At 55.0% G+C, this 14780-nt stretch overlaps 1 protein-coding gene across 3 annotated transcripts in view; it reads right to left on the bottom strand.

Annotated features, from left to right (window-relative positions):
* PLEKHG4B (pleckstrin homology and RhoGEF domain containing G4B) overlaps positions 1–14780 on the bottom strand; it is a 79972-nt gene that overhangs the window by 2161 nt on the left and 63031 nt on the right. For 2 of the 3 annotated variants that reach the window (XM_041731988.1, XM_041731987.1), the window contains exons 9-19: positions 14555–14653; positions 13817–13959; positions 13188–13326; positions 9444–10213; positions 7089–7341; positions 5937–6026; positions 5632–5862; positions 3942–4112; positions 3185–3365; positions 2789–2893; positions 2298–2558 (exon numbers count right to left, since the gene is read on the bottom strand). In XM_041731988.1, the coding sequence (XP_041587922.1) occupies positions 2298–2558; positions 2789–2893; positions 3185–3365; positions 3942–4112; positions 5632–5862; positions 5937–6026; positions 7089–7341; positions 9444–10213; positions 13188–13326; positions 13817–13959; positions 14555–14653 (2443 nt within the window). Of the gene's footprint in view, positions 1–475; positions 2559–2788; positions 2894–3184; positions 3366–3941; positions 4113–5631; positions 5863–5936; positions 6027–7088; positions 7342–9443; positions 10214–13187; positions 13327–13816; positions 13960–14554; positions 14654–14780 lie in introns of all 3 variants that reach the window. The other variant, XR_005984289.1, reaches the window with a different exon arrangement.

The raw sequence follows: 14780 nt of genomic DNA, 5'->3' as shown, positions 1-14780 counted from the left end.
AGGCAGCATCACCCTGAGGAGGGTCCTCACCTGGGTGGTGTTACTGTGGGGTGTACTGTGGGGGGTACTGCAAGGTACTTTGTGGGGTACTGTGGGGGGTACTGTGTGGGTACTTTGGGGAGTACTGTGTGGGGTACCATGGGGGTACTGTGGGGTTACTGTGTGGGGTACCGTGGGGTACTGTGGGGTGCACTCTGGGGTACTGTGTGGGTACTTTGGGGGGTACTGTGTGTGGGTACTGTGGGGGTACCATAGGGGTACTATGGGGTACCATGGGGCTACTGCAGGGTACCGTGGGGTACCGTGGGGTGTGGGAAAGCAGACTCCCGTGATCCTCCACCGCAGGAGCTGAGATAACCAACCCCTGCGGGTCCCACCAGCACCTCAGCCCCTGCATGTGGGGCTGAGTTCTGGCTCCTTTGTGTGCGGTTGGCCGAGCGGCAGGGACACAGCCCACAGCCCGCGTGTCACTCACAGGAGGCTGCTCACGCTGCATTCCTGCTCCCGGCGGCTACAGGTCTGCTTGGCTTTCGCCTCTACGGACTCCCCTGTTAGTCCTCTGTTCCCCACTGTCTTCCTACATCCAGGATGTGTCCCACTGGCACAGCCCCGCAGTATCGCTCCACGCCACAGAGGCCTGGAGCCAGGCAGAGGCCGCCATGGCTGGATACCTTCCAGGTGCACACGCCGTCCGCCTTAGCACGTCGATGCTGTTCTCACGTATGCCGTGCTTGTCCCCAGGGCCACTGCCCCTGACAGATAGGTAAGCGGCTGAGCCTTGGGCGCCGCCTCCTATTCCCCCCAGGGTCACCGTCCTCCTCCCTGCACAACGTCCTTTGACCTTTCAGGTCTGCTGGTTGAGCTGTTTCAGCCTTTGCACGAAAATGTCCTTGTGTCACTGTTACTGAAAGACATCCTTGTCACGTTGAACTCGTTTGAAGGTTTCTCTGTTCAGAGCAGCAAACCGTGCCCCCCGCAAGCTGTGTGTGGTGACAACGATGCTGCCACCACCCTCCTCGCGGCGCTAGACAGCCGGCTCTCGCTGGCCACTTCCCAGATGTTCTGTCTGTCACTGTGTCTCCAGCCTGCATGTTTGGGGCTCATGGGTCTCCTCTGGGCCTGTAGGCTGACACCTGTCACTAAATCAGGGAAATATTAAGCCATAGTTCCTTCAAAGTTTTGCCATCTCTCCATTTTGGGGACTCTGTTATGTGTTTGTTAAGCCACTCAAAGTCATCCACAGCTCACTGATCTTCTTCCTTGACTTGGCGATTCTGTGTTGTGTTGATACGTCTCCACTAAGCTTTTCTTCTGTTAAGTCGTGCTGTTAACTCTATCCAGGGAGGTGCTCACCTTAATGATTGCAGCCTGTTATGGTGCTAAGTTTAGTCCGTCCCACCTTCCCTGCTGTGATGTAACGTTCTAGATGTCAGGGACACAGAATGATGGTGTGAAGGCCAATTCTAACAACCCCATCGGTTCCAGCTGGTTTCGCCTGTTTGCCCTTGTCATGTTCCGCTTCCTACTTCCTTGCATCAGACAGTGCAAATTTACCCCATTGGCTGCCAAACATGTGTGTAATCCTATAAATCTCCTTAACCTTTGCTCTCGGATGCAGTTAGATCACCTGTACATGCCCTGCATTCATGACCTGGTGCAGGTCAGCAGGGGTGTTCAGTCCAACATGGTGTCCTGAGCAAGCCCTCAGAGGACTTGCCACTGCCCTGGAGCTGCTGCCCGTGTGCTGCTGGGAGCAGGTGTGTGGGGTACTCTCTAGTCCTCCAGAGGCTCCAGCCTGGGCAGTCCCCTCAGGTGCGGTGCTGACCAGCCTTCTGCTGGACCCAGGCCTTGGAGACTTCTTGCTACACGGGGCTCCCCCGGGCTGCCCTCCCCTGGGGGTCTGCAGGCTCCCCACGTGGCTCCCGGGTGCCCTCCAGGCAGAGATGGGAACGACCATGGGGCTCACATCACAGTCCCGTCTCAGGTCACTACTGGTGGTGGCAGATGTCCTAGGTCTTAAAATCTTGTGTCATATGCTTTTGTCTATTTATATTTTGTTTCATCTAGGTTTTGTTGCTTGGTTGTTTTATATCTGTTTCCTGTGATGTTTTAGGTGAAAGTGAAAATTTTTGATGTTTTTTTGATTAAAGAAAAACTATAATGTGTTTAAAGACTTTTGGAAGTCTATAAAGGCAAGTGAGTTAATTGCATAGGTGCACGGCCCACCCCTCCCCCCACCCCCCCCAGAGTGGCTGGAGGCTGAAGCACCTGCCGCTCTGGAGCCTGGGTGCACTCACGCATGGAAGGTGGGCTCCCCGTCTCCAGCTCCAGCTCCTCCTCCTCCTCCAAGCAGGTGCGCATGTCGTGGGGCCAGGGGCAGGAGGCAGTGCTCAGCAGGGCTGGGCTGGCAGATGTGTGCGGGCTCAGTGGTCCCAGGACAGAGGAGGACTGGCTGCTGGAGGAGGAGGTGCTGCTGTCTGAGATGGTGGAGTGTGGCCTCTTAAAGGGGGTGGCACGGTCACAGGAGGGTACAGCCACAGGGGCTCGGGTCCACAACTCTGGAAGGGGACAGAAAGCAGGCTGATCTGGCTTTTGCTCCACACGTGCTGCCCAGATTTGATAGTGAAGCAGCCATCTGAGAACCCAACCAAGTCCCTCCTGCTGAGGTCAGTTTGGGCATGATGTGGCCACCACCCACCCAGCCACTGTGCTGGCTCTCGGGCCCGCAGTCAACACCAGGGCCCCAGTCAGTGGGACAGGGTGAGGGAGAGGGCTGAGGCCATGTTACCTGCTGCCTTGATGGCCCGGTCATTAATGGCCGCGTCACTGGGCTGGATGTCCACGAACGGCTTGTTGCCAATCCCCATTGACACCATTTCTTGCATTCTGAGTTCTAAAACAGAATAACATAGGGCAACTTTCCAAGGAACTGCTTGGCTTTAATACTCTCCCGACAATGCTGTGTACCCAGCACCCTTCATCCTGACCAGGAGCACGTCAGGGCCTGGCCCAGCACCCTCCCCAAGTGTCGCTGGGACCCAGAGATGCTGGGGCTCCCGTTCTGGCACCTACACCTGGTCTGGCCTCTCAGGGAGCTCAAGGAGTTGACAACAAAAAGGGGGACATGGGACTCAGAACTGGGGGAGTGGTAGGGGCTGACCCTGGGTGGCCCTCTTCTGCCCACCTCTGTTCCGCAGAGCCTGCCGCCACAGGATCTGCCCTATCACGTGGGTCCAGGCCATCTTGACCTCTGCAGAGCTGGCCTGGAGAACATAGGTGTCCTGGGACTTCCGCCGTCTGCGGAACCAGATCTCAAACCTCAAGCCGCTGTCTCCGATGTTCTCTGTCATCCCAATCTCAGCCGTCTATACCAAAAGCCGCAAGTGGCAGCAGCGTCAGCAACTTTGATCCTCACTTGAGGAATTGACCATTCTCTGGCCACCATCTGACCCCAGCACCTCAGTGCTAGAGGCTCTTCACCCAAATACCAAATGGGGGGCTGAGGCTGGACGGGGACCCCCAGGACAAACCAGATTCCCACCCATGTGCACGGACTCCCTCCTGGAGCTGCAGTCTCCCCACTGGAGAAAGGGAGGCTGGACTGGAAGGCTCTCTAGTGGCCCGCGGTGGCTGTGCTGGACAGGGCCACAGGACCGCCTCTGATGTGCTCCTCTGCAGGTAAGGGCTATAGGCTCCCTGCAGGAGGTCTAGGAGCTCAGAACCCTGTGGGGTGAGGGCCACCCTTGGAGACTGGCCCAGGTTCACCTTCACCACAATCGGAAATGAAGTTACCGACTGAGAAGTTTCCCAGCCGCTGAACCAGCCCGCAGCACCATTAAGGACCAGTGTGTCCGTGCGACTTCCTGATTTCAGACACAGCCCCACATGTCCTATTTCACCGCTCCCACCCAGGGGCGTCAGGTGTGAGGCGGGCGTGTTACCTTGAAGGACTGTTTGTACGTGTAGGTGTCATAACCCCCGTCCACTTTTCTGGTCTTGCTAAACAGGATGAGGTCTTCGAAGAGGAACACGTGCCTCAGATACTTTTTCCTTCCACAGCAAACGATAAACTCATCCTGGCATCTCAACTGCCCCTGCTCCTTCAGATTCACCTGCAGATGGAGCAAGCTTCCCTCAGGGACCTGATCCCGCCCCAATCCTTGGGGAGAGAGGGACTGGAGGTAGAATCATCACCCATGGTCAGTGCTCACTCGATGATGCCTCCTCCTAGACCCCAAAGGACGGGGCTGGAGGGTGGCTGGGTGAGTGAGCATGTGTGGCGGCCCGTGCCTCTTTTGTCCACATACCTGGCCCTGAGCCTCTTCTGTCTGGCTGTTCCTGACTTATGCCCCTCACAATAAACTGGTGATGTCATAGTGAACGGTCTCTCTGGGTTCTGATTGTTGTGACCAATCGGTGCCGTGGGGGGTGGGGCAGTCTTGTAGGATGGAACCCATCACCTGTGGGATCTCACCCCACATCCATGCAGATGGCATCAGGGTTGAGTTGAATTACAGGACACCCGGCTGGTGCCTGAGAATTGCTCAGATGTATGGGGAAAACCCTTGGGGCCAGGCAGGGCTCCTCTGGTCTGCATGGAGCTCACAGCAGAAGTACCCTTGTGGACATGGTGCTAAACTCTCACCTGTTTCTGCATAAAAATACCCGATATAGCCTATGTGGGAGTCAGGTTACAAATTCTGTACCTGAGCCACCCCTACCCCCAGAAGTAACCCCCAAGCTGCAGTTTGGGCTGATGGCTGGTGGGACCGCATGGAGTATATCCCAAACTGTGGACACCACTGCTAAGTCCCTCCTGTAACCTTCTAGCCCATGGATAGCCCTGTCCTGGGGGCTTCCTGAGAATGGCTGGTCCAATCCCAAATGACTCGGCTAAGTCTGCTGAATGGGGGCTTCTGGAGTGACCATGCCGGGGTACCCCGAGTCCTCCATGGCTCTCCATGGACAACTATACTCCATGCTGGACTCCATCTCTGGTGCTGGCCACAGCCTCAAATCTGCCTTCTCCAGCTGACGCCCGAGGTCCCACCTTCAAGCCCAGGTGGGGTCAAAAGGCAGGGCGGGGCATTGGCACATCCATGGCTGTGCGCACACAGGCCATTTCACCTTGCAAGGCACCCAGGGCTGCTCAGTGGGAGGACAATGCATGCAGGGTGGCGGCCAGAAGAGCCCACATTCAGATTTCGGTTTGTGAGACTCTTGATGCAGTTTTTAGGGCATGAACATTTTCATTTTCCCTGGGAACCCTGTGGCTGTCCCTCCACTGTCAGACACCAGGCATTCTGCTGGGGGCAGGACTCCTCTTCTAAGCTGGTCCCATCCTGCCACCATGTGGGCCATGTGGATGCCGGGCCCAGGCTCCCAGTGTTGCTCTGCTCCAAGCCTGACAGCCAAGTAGCCCCTAGGTGGATGGTTAGCCACTGAGGGCCTGCCTCCTATAATGCCCCGCGGCTGCCTGGACATGAAGCCCCTCTCTGCTCCCCTGACCCGCTGGCCCCAGAGAGGTCTCAAGCTTCTGGGGACTTCCCCAGAGGGAAGCTCATGTACTCTGGCCCCAGGCCACACCCTCCCTCAACTCAGGACAGCCCGTCAGGGCCTCGGGGCACTCACGTCACAGCCTCGGACAGCGTCCATGGCCAACAGGTCGTTGCCGTGGCGCAGCTGGAAGCGTACCACACCCTGGGCGGCCCGAAGCTCGCTCAGCTCCTGCTCTGGGACGGGGCAGCGGCCAGCCTCCCTGACCAGGTCCTGCAGCAGCAGTGCGTACTTGCCCATGCGCTGCACCGGCTTCAGCAGGTAGGAGGCCAGGTCCATCTTGTCACCCAGCTGCCGCTGCTTGTCCTGCAAGGGCCGGGGCGAGAGGGTCAGCCGGGGCCAGGTGGGGGACAGCGCGGCTCGTGGGGTGGGGGGGTGACCTTAAAGAAGGCGTTGCCATGGCTGCAGAGTAGGGCATCCGACTGAGGCTTGTTCTTGCTGTACAGCGCGTACATGCCGAACTGTTCCTCCTGCAAGAAGGGAGGACACGGGGCACCTGAGGGGGGCCAGGTCCAGTCTCTGCCTCTGCCCCCACCCTCTGTGTGCTGTGCCTCCCATGGGCAGGAGACAAGGAGGCTCAGCGCTGCCCTGGGATCACCGGGGCTTACCAGCACATTGATGCCAGAGATCTAGAATTGGGCGTTACAGGGCGTGGGGGAGAGGGCAGAGGCGGGCCTGGGACAGGGCATGGGGAGCCCAGAACCAAAGCTATGTTGACATTTGAAATTCTTGCCGTTGTTGTCAACATAAAGCAACACAGAGTTCATCTTCTGGCTAAAAGCACCTTCTTAGAAACAGCTGAAAAGATGCACCATGGAGTTGCTTTCACCCTCGGGCGTTTCCGTTGTGGGTGTCTACATTAGGAATGCGGAGGCCGCGTCTCACCTGCCCACGGCACAGGTGCCACTGCGTCCCCACTGCCTGGATCACTGCGTGGGGACTGCTAGGTGAAAGCATTTCTTTTCAAACTGAATTCAGAGTTTCATTAACGATCCAGACAGGGAGATATTCATATACACAGTTGGGAAGACTCTCACGGGGAGAGCAGCCCTCGTCTGGGGCACGTGCACAGTCCGGGAGCCTCCGCGGAAAGCCTGACCTGGCTTGCTCAGATGGTGGGCTGGCCCGGGCCCCACCTGGGAGGGAGCTGGCCGGCTGCAGCGGGAGGACTGAGGATGGGACCAGGTGGGCTCCCGTGTATAGGACGTGAACTGCTTCGGGCCAACAGCCTTGAGAAGTGAGCAGAGGGGTGTGTGGGTGACGATGCAGGCAAGGCCTCCAGCGTCGTGCGGCTCTGGGGGCCAAGGGTGCCTTCAGGTGGCACCAAGCAAAAACACTCGATGTGATCAGAGCCACAGCCTTCTTGTCTATTTTGGGGTCTGTTTATTGCTGGGTCTGCACGGATCCAAATCACCCGAAACATGGGCGTTGCCAGACCCAGCCTCTCAGAAGGCACCCTGGGCTGATGTCGCCTTCGCCTCCCACAGGGGCGCCTGCCGTGTGGACCCGGTGCCTGGGAGGGAGGGACTCACGTGTCTCAGGAACCCGCGGCCTGCCGCCAAGGGGCAGTGCTGGCAGCGCTCCAGCTCCGCCAGGAAGTGCTGGCGGTGGAAATCATAGAGGTTCTCCAGGTTCCCAAAAACGATGCTGTGCTTCCCTCGGAGGTCCTGGGGCAGGTCCGTTCTTTCCATTTCTGGAAAGTAATGGTCAATGACATACCCTAAGGACCGAACATACTCTCTCTCCGTGGACACCATCTCAGCCATGATGTGCTGCAGTCGGCTGCTGGAAGACAGAGGCGGTGGACACTCAGGCTGGTGCAGGCCTCGGCCTCACTCCAGGCCTCGGGAGACCCTAGGTCAGCGTCCCTCCTGCTTCACATAGAAACAAAATGCTGTGCAAGCCCAGAGGAATAAACACGATCGTACGGGGCAGCAATGAATCCTGTCACATGTGCTCTGTCACCTGACACTGCTCCTTTGATGGAAACGAGTAAGATTGGAGATACAGGAGGTGCATATTAGAAGCTGCTTGCATGAAGTGCCTCTATACTGTTGGTCACAGCCTTTTAGGATAAAAGATCCTTCCAGAAGGTGGACAGGAGAGACTGCCAGGGCCCCTAACTTCAACCTGGAGTCCTCTGCCAGGACGGTTCTGGCAGGAAGAGGATTTGAACACTGCAAAGAGGACTGTGGTGGGAGCTCCAAGACCCCGGGAGCCAGGTTCCCATGCACTGCTAACCTACCAGAAGGGACTTCTGAAAATTCAGCTCTGTGTGGTGGAGACAGGGGACCCAGAGGCCGGAGGGGAAGCACAGGGCCTCGGGGCCTGGGATGGGGCCGAGGTGGGCAGCAGGAGGTGGACAGAGGGCTGTGCTGTGTCCAAGCTGGGGATGCGTCCCTGTTGCATGAGGCCCTTCAGAGGCGCCAGAGAGTTTCTTCCCGGCTGCCAGCAGCTTTCCCCAATTACTCAATCCCCAGATACTCATGAAACTTCATAGTCTTTTTTTTTTTTTTTCTATTACGTGGATTTACTTGCTTTCTTTTAAACTGGAAAGCAGCTAAAAGCAACCGATGATAGGAGATACACCTGCAGTCAGAATGGCTGCTGGATGTGTCCATCTGTAGCTGGAGAGCCTGTCCCTTCCCGTCCCACACTCCCCACACCTCCCAAATACCTCCTGGCTAGTCAGGAGCCCATAAGACACCTGAGGCCCCAGCCCCAGCCCCACAGCACAGTTCCTGTCCATATTTGCTGAAAACAGGCACCATTAAATATTCAGAAACAACACTAGCATGGTCTGAGGATTTGGAACAAATGACTTGGAAACTGACACATGAGGACATAATGGTGGGAACTGACTACTGGCCTAGTGACAGGAAGTCCCTCTGGGCAACTGGCACAAGGCCTGGGTTTTCACGAGAGTGGGTTAGTTTAACGCTTTGTCCTACAGGCGCTGGTGCGGGAGGATATGCCCTGTGCGCTGTGCTGTGGGCCCAGGGCCTGTGACAGGTGAGAGGGGGAAGGCTTCCCAAACTTGGCTCCCAACTTGCAGACTGAGGATGTCCGCTGTGGGTGCCTGGGGGCTCTTGGCAACTGGAGGGCCCCTATTCCTGCGCTCTGTGCCTCTGGAACTTTCAAGATGTGCTCAGTGGAGCTGGAGGGTGGTTCTAACCTCCGGAAAAACCCTCAGGTGATCCCAAACGAAACCCTCCTGTTCCACCTCAAGTTTCACCCCAAAAAGGGTACACAGGAACCTGAAACATAAAGGACAGTATTTGGTGGCCATCTCAGTTCAGAGATGTTCTCTGCCTGAGGAGGAAGCATGTCCACCAAGCAAACAAGCAAAGGACACGAGGAAGATGCCCCACTGCATCCACCCCACACACTGACAGGCTAGCAGTGCAAGCGGCAGGCTGTAGCACCAGGTGTGTCACTACCTGTCATCAGGCCTGGGTGCACTTCCTGCCCACGTTTCCATCCTATGGTCAATAAAAGATATATTTTTTAATACAAATCTTCTTAAAGATTAAACAGATTCACGGACATCTCCATTTGGGCAATGGGCAAACACACGTACTTCTCACCTCCATGCTGAAAGACTTTTCCTAAAAAGTAATTTTTAAGGTAAAGTCTTCATACTTCAGGTGTGATTTTCTATAAATTGGCCTCAAATGATGAGAGCTGGTTGTGTAACCGTCAGAGCGGGTGAGCCATGAAAAAAGGAAGTAGTTTTCAATGACTATTCTGAACACGGGGAGGTAAATAACATCTTATCTAAAATCAAATGCAAGTGTGCTACCTGGACAGGACACGGTGGACCTGGAGGGATGTTTGTGGATTGCACTGACCACTACACCCACAGGCTGAAGGGGTGTCCGCCTCACCTTCCTGCTTGCTTGTTCCCGTCCTCCTTGGAAGGGTGGGTCCTGGAGGGAGAGGACAGACTCTGGTTCCGAGTGACCAGGGGGCTCTCAGCATGTGGCCTTGATGGGGGTTTCTTCTCGGAGGCCACGGTGCTGGTCACCTCCAGGCCCCTGATGAAGACCCCAGTGTGGCCTGGCCAGTGGGAGTCTCTGAGGCCACTGTCAAGTTGTGGAATCTCAAAGCTTTGTGTTTTTCTCATAGTTTTCTTCAGAGAATGTTTCCTGGGGTGGGAGGCAGGTGTCTGGATGGGCTCAGGGGAGCAAGTGGGGCTGTCGTGTGGGGAATGCACACTTGGGGCCAGGTGCTCATCCTCCTGCCTGTGCAGAGAGGCTTGGCCAGGGGGGCCAGGCAGCAGTGGGGCCCGCTCCCCAGCGGGACACTCCAGGTCAGTGGAGGGCGTCCAGGATGGCTCATGGGGCCTCCTCTCAGCCTCCTGGCCCAGCTCATGCTTCAGGGGTCTGCGGCCCAGAGGCGGGGTGCCAGGATCTGGGGTAGCCCCAGACAGGGCCTCTTGGAAGCAGAGTTGGGTGTGCTGGCTCTGCAGCCATAAGGGGTGCCACCGATGTAGGGCCTGCGGGCTGCCCAGGCCTGCCACTGCCATGCTTGCCCCAGGGAAGCTCTGTGTAGTCAGCTCTGTGGCCTCCTGGTGCCAGCAATTCAGATACTCAGCGACGGGCTGCGGGCCCAGGTGTCCCAGGCACTCACCACACTGCAGCATCCACCTGTCCACCTGCATGGCAAAGGGGGATGCTGGTCAGGACAATGGAAGACTGTCATGGCCCCCATGGCCTTGCCAATCCCACCCAATCTCATGCAGCTAATGAGCAACTCAGGTAAACCTGGTTCATGCTCCTTTTGCTCTGCAGGTGCCCCAAATCCAGGGCCGTGGTAACCAGATGGCCAGAGCAACAGGAAGACCTCTCCGCCCACCAAGGGAGTTGGTAGCCAGACTCGCCCCAAGGGCAGGCAAGATGAGTTTGCATCTGAGCCCAATGGGATCTGAATCCTCTACAGCCCCTAAGAATAGCAGGAGGAGTTGTTCCAGGGACGCCGGATGCCAGGGCTACACAGACTATGAAATCGGTAATTCCACACCTCTGCCTGGTGTAGAAGGCCGTGACGGGGACAGAGAGTCCCTAGCCCTGCCCAGGCCTTCCCTGATGCCTTAGATCCCATCAGGAAGAGCTGTGCTCCTGGGAATTCTGGCCCCAGCAGCGTGACAGCCAGGCAGTTCCAGGGTACTGGTGAGTTTGCATGGCATGTGCTGTGCTGCAGCAACTGTTCTAGGGTCTCTGGCAAGAAGTATACTTTTACAGCTGAGCTGAGAAGCACAGAAAAGTTCACGTGTTCATTTTGCTTGTCCCTTTGGAACAATAAGTTCCTCATACAGTGGCTGAGATCCCAGGGCATGCTGTCGGGGGTGGGGTGCTGGCCACTTGTCCCAGGGTGCAGCTCACTCTGGCCTGCACGGACAGCGTGCCCTCCATGTCCATAGCACATGCAGATCCCTTGGAGGTGATTCCACGGCGGATGTCAGACAGATGGGCCCCTCAGGCCAGCGCTCCCTGCATCCACTTAGCCCGGTGCTCAGGCACCGTCTGAAGTCCCAGATCGCTTCCTCTGCTGTAGCCCATGAAGAAACTACCAGCACCAGCCTGGTGCTCACTCTGTTTCTATGTGTGTCTTCTGGTGTGGACACTCCATCAGCTGGCTGTGGGAGGTCTAGAACCCCCGCCGCCGCTGCCTGTTCTTCAGGCAGAGCAGCTCCAAGCGGCCAGGAATTCCTTTCCTCTTTCAAATCATAATTTGATCTATTCAGGAGAAGAATTTTGTATTTTTAAATGTGTGAAGGTTCCATGATCATGGGGGAAAGGAGCATCAGACACACTCAGGAGCTGGTTCCCACGGCTGTGCACCCATCCTGATGCAAACCAGCCGCGCACTCAGATGTATCCTCAGTGGCTGCACAGCATCATTGCCTCTCAGTTTGTAACCGCTGTTTCTACCTATAGGCCCCTTTCAGTCTGTGGATGGGAATCAACAGGTCTTCATGGCTCAAGGGTGTAACTGGGCAGGCTGTTTGCAGGAAATGGAAATAAGATAATTGAAACATGGATCCAGAACTTTCCATCTTGCAACTTGTTACTATGCAAAATATATCCCAGAGATGCTCTTTAGGTGGTGGCACAAGGAAACTCTGGGGCTCTCTGGGAGAGCTGGGCCGTGGAGGGGGGGCAACGGCAGCCCTGCCCACCCCACAGCTTCCTGTAGCAACATCGTTCATTCACAGTGAACACGTCCCGGGTTAAGACTTCATTTTTATGCATTTTCTCCTTGGACAGCAACACCAGGGGTTGTTAGGGACCACAGAAGAGGTGATGGGGTTGGATCTACGGCCACTGAACTCTGCTGTGACCCGATGCACAGGCAGAGGAGAGACATCAGAGCACACACGCTTCGTAGACAGAGTAATAGAGAAAAATGTCAAATCTGGGTTTTTACAAACATGACCTGAGAACCTCTGGATAGAAGAGCAGGAAATGGTCAACGGAGCAGAGACCCCTCAGGGCTGAAGTCCCACCTCTAGCCTCACAGAAAGAAATTCTGGTTGGTTTGAAGATATAAATGGAAAAATTCAAACCATAAAAGTTTTAGGGTGGAATGCATCAGTCGTTCTGTGACCCTAAGGTAGAAATTTCAATCCTAGGCAAAGCTGAAGGACAATCACAAACCAGGGAAGATGTTCACCATGTGACCAGAGGTGAGTTACATGCATACCAGTGAAAATTCGAGCTGTGCAAGCCTGCCAGTGTGTGGAATAGCCATTTCTTAGAGAATAAATACAAATAACCCACAGACAGATGAAAAAGTATTTATTTTCATGTCAGTAGGAAGAGATACTCTCCAGGCTGCTGCTGAGAATCTAAACTGGGCAGGCTGCTTGCCCGGCCACCTGGCATATGTGTAAAAACCTCAGAAATTGCAGCCCTAACCCCACCATCCCTGTCCCTACGAACCTATCCTAAGTAAATAATCACAAAGTGTGAACGACAGGTGCAGTGATGTGCACAAGAGTGAGAAATAGGAGAGCCCAGGACTTGGGACAGAGCTAGATGAACACGGAAGGTGAGGCTTGCACACACCACCATGCATGCCGGCCATCCTGGGGACCTCACCTGAGGATGCCCTGACAGTGGCCATCCCCCTGCCCGGACAGCCCCAAAGGGACACACGGGCCTCCAGAGAAGGCCTCCAGCCCCTCTAGACCTTGCCCTACACTGACTGCTGGCCATGCATGCACTCCTGCTTCACATTCTCTTATATGGAAATAGTGGTTGATAAAAGCATAAGGTTTAAATAAAAATATGTGGAAACTTTTGAAAGCTTCTATATGCATATGTATATGGAGAAAAGTCTGGTTTATAATATACTGCATGTTAACATTAGTTATTTCAGGAGCAGAGTTTTTTTTTTTAAGATTTTATTTATTTATTCATGAGAGACATACACAGAGAGACAGGCAGAGACACAGGCAGAGGGAGAAACAGGCTCCACGCAGGGAGCCCGATGTGGGACTCGATCCTGGGTCTCCAGGATCACGCCGTAGGCTGTAGGCGGCGCTAAACTGCTGAGCCACCAGGGCTGCCCAGGAGCAGAGTTTCAAAATGTTTTTCTCTTTTGGTTTCTCAGATTGGAGTACTTACCTGGTCTCGTCCCTCCTGGAGCATCCTTATTTCCCGTAGCCTCTCCAGCTCCTGCAGACATCTGTTGGAGGTGAGGACCAGCCTATGGACCTCTTCGTCCACTTGGTTGTACAACCTGGAGGCGACCTTGATGGCATCCCTGGAAGAGAAAGTGTCAGAAAACCAAGTCCTGACCACTAGCTGTTCATGGCAATCACCCGAGGAATATGCTGTTGGTGACAACCTAGTTAAAAAGGGAAAACTGCACTCTTTACATCCTTACATCTAACACAAAAGGGGATGCTCCAAGGAGGTCCACAACCAGAGCAGGAACAGGAACATGCCTGGGAACCACGGGTGCATGCCTCAGAGGTGGTAGGAAAATGTGGTGGGTGGACAGGGCTCCCCAGGACAGAATTAGACAGAGAAGCATTCAGTCAGGACCTCTGCTGAATCCATTATGGTGGGTTTGCCTTCCACTTGAGCATTCCAAGGAATCTGCTACATTTTTTGGAGGATACAAACATAGATAGACTTTGGTCCAATGTGTGCCCATGGGAAAGAATGGAGGTTTGGACCCCTGGGAGCTGTTGCATGTGACAGAATTGGACATCTTCCCCAGGGATGGGCTGCCCCAGCACGACACTCACTGGTAGTCTTGGCTGCTACCAAGCTGCTCCCTCTTCAGCCGTGCCAGCATGGTGCCACCTTCTAGCCGGAGGGCGACCAGTAGTGCATCTTCCAGAACACACTTCATCATTGCCTTATGCTTGTTGATTAAGTCTGTGACCTCCTGCATGGGGTGGGAGAAGCATACATAGAACCCTCTCTTCCATGGGGAGTGGACCTATATTCTTGTCCTCATCAATCAAGCTGAAAGCAGGGTTCAACTAACACTTGACACCTGTCCCAGCAGGAAAGTAATGCTGCCCCGGATGCTCTCGCCCAAGGGATGGTGAGACTAAGGACAGGAAAAAGAGGGGAAGTGTGGAACTTGGCAGCAGGAGGAGAGTTGGCATTTGGACAGGAACGTATGGATCTTGCCCACACACCCTGCAAACTCCGCCGAGGTGTCTCTGAGGCCTCTCTAGGCTGCTGATTTTCCTCCAGCCAGTCCACCTCTGTGTCCCAACAGTAATTACTCAGGCATTGGTGGCACACCAACACATGTATTGGTTGCAGTGGTGTTGTTTCTCTTCTGAGCATGGTGGAAGTTTTTTTTCTTTTTTGGTCACAGGGGGAGGAAGTGGTTTTTTGGAAGTCCTTTGCTAATTGAAAGGGATTTAAATCAAAATGGGTTTGAAAATCTCTGCTATGGATGGTGGATTTGGATAAACCTCTTCCCATCTACCTACCTGTGAAATAAAGTAAAATACATGAGAACCTACCTGTGTTGTGCTTAGAGTTCTGTGAATATTCAGGGAGTGGACTGAATTTTGTAGGAATACAATGGCATCCTCGCAATCTGTGGTGAAGGACTCCAGCTTCTATCATGGTGGGAGAGGTATGAGACGACAGATACACCGTTAGTGTCCACAGGAGCGCCAGAGAGCAGCACCCTCCCAGCCCAGAACTGGACTTTAGCGGTACTCCCAAGCCTGCCACACAGTGGCT

Source organism: Vulpes lagopus, chromosome 17, assembly GCF_018345385.1.
Source record: "Vulpes lagopus strain Blue_001 chromosome 17, ASM1834538v1, whole genome shotgun sequence".
NCBI lineage: Eukaryota > Metazoa > Chordata > Mammalia > Carnivora > Canidae > Vulpes > Vulpes lagopus.
Note: the sequence above shows the minus strand (reverse complement) of the source record. Positions and strands in the feature narration are given on the sequence as shown.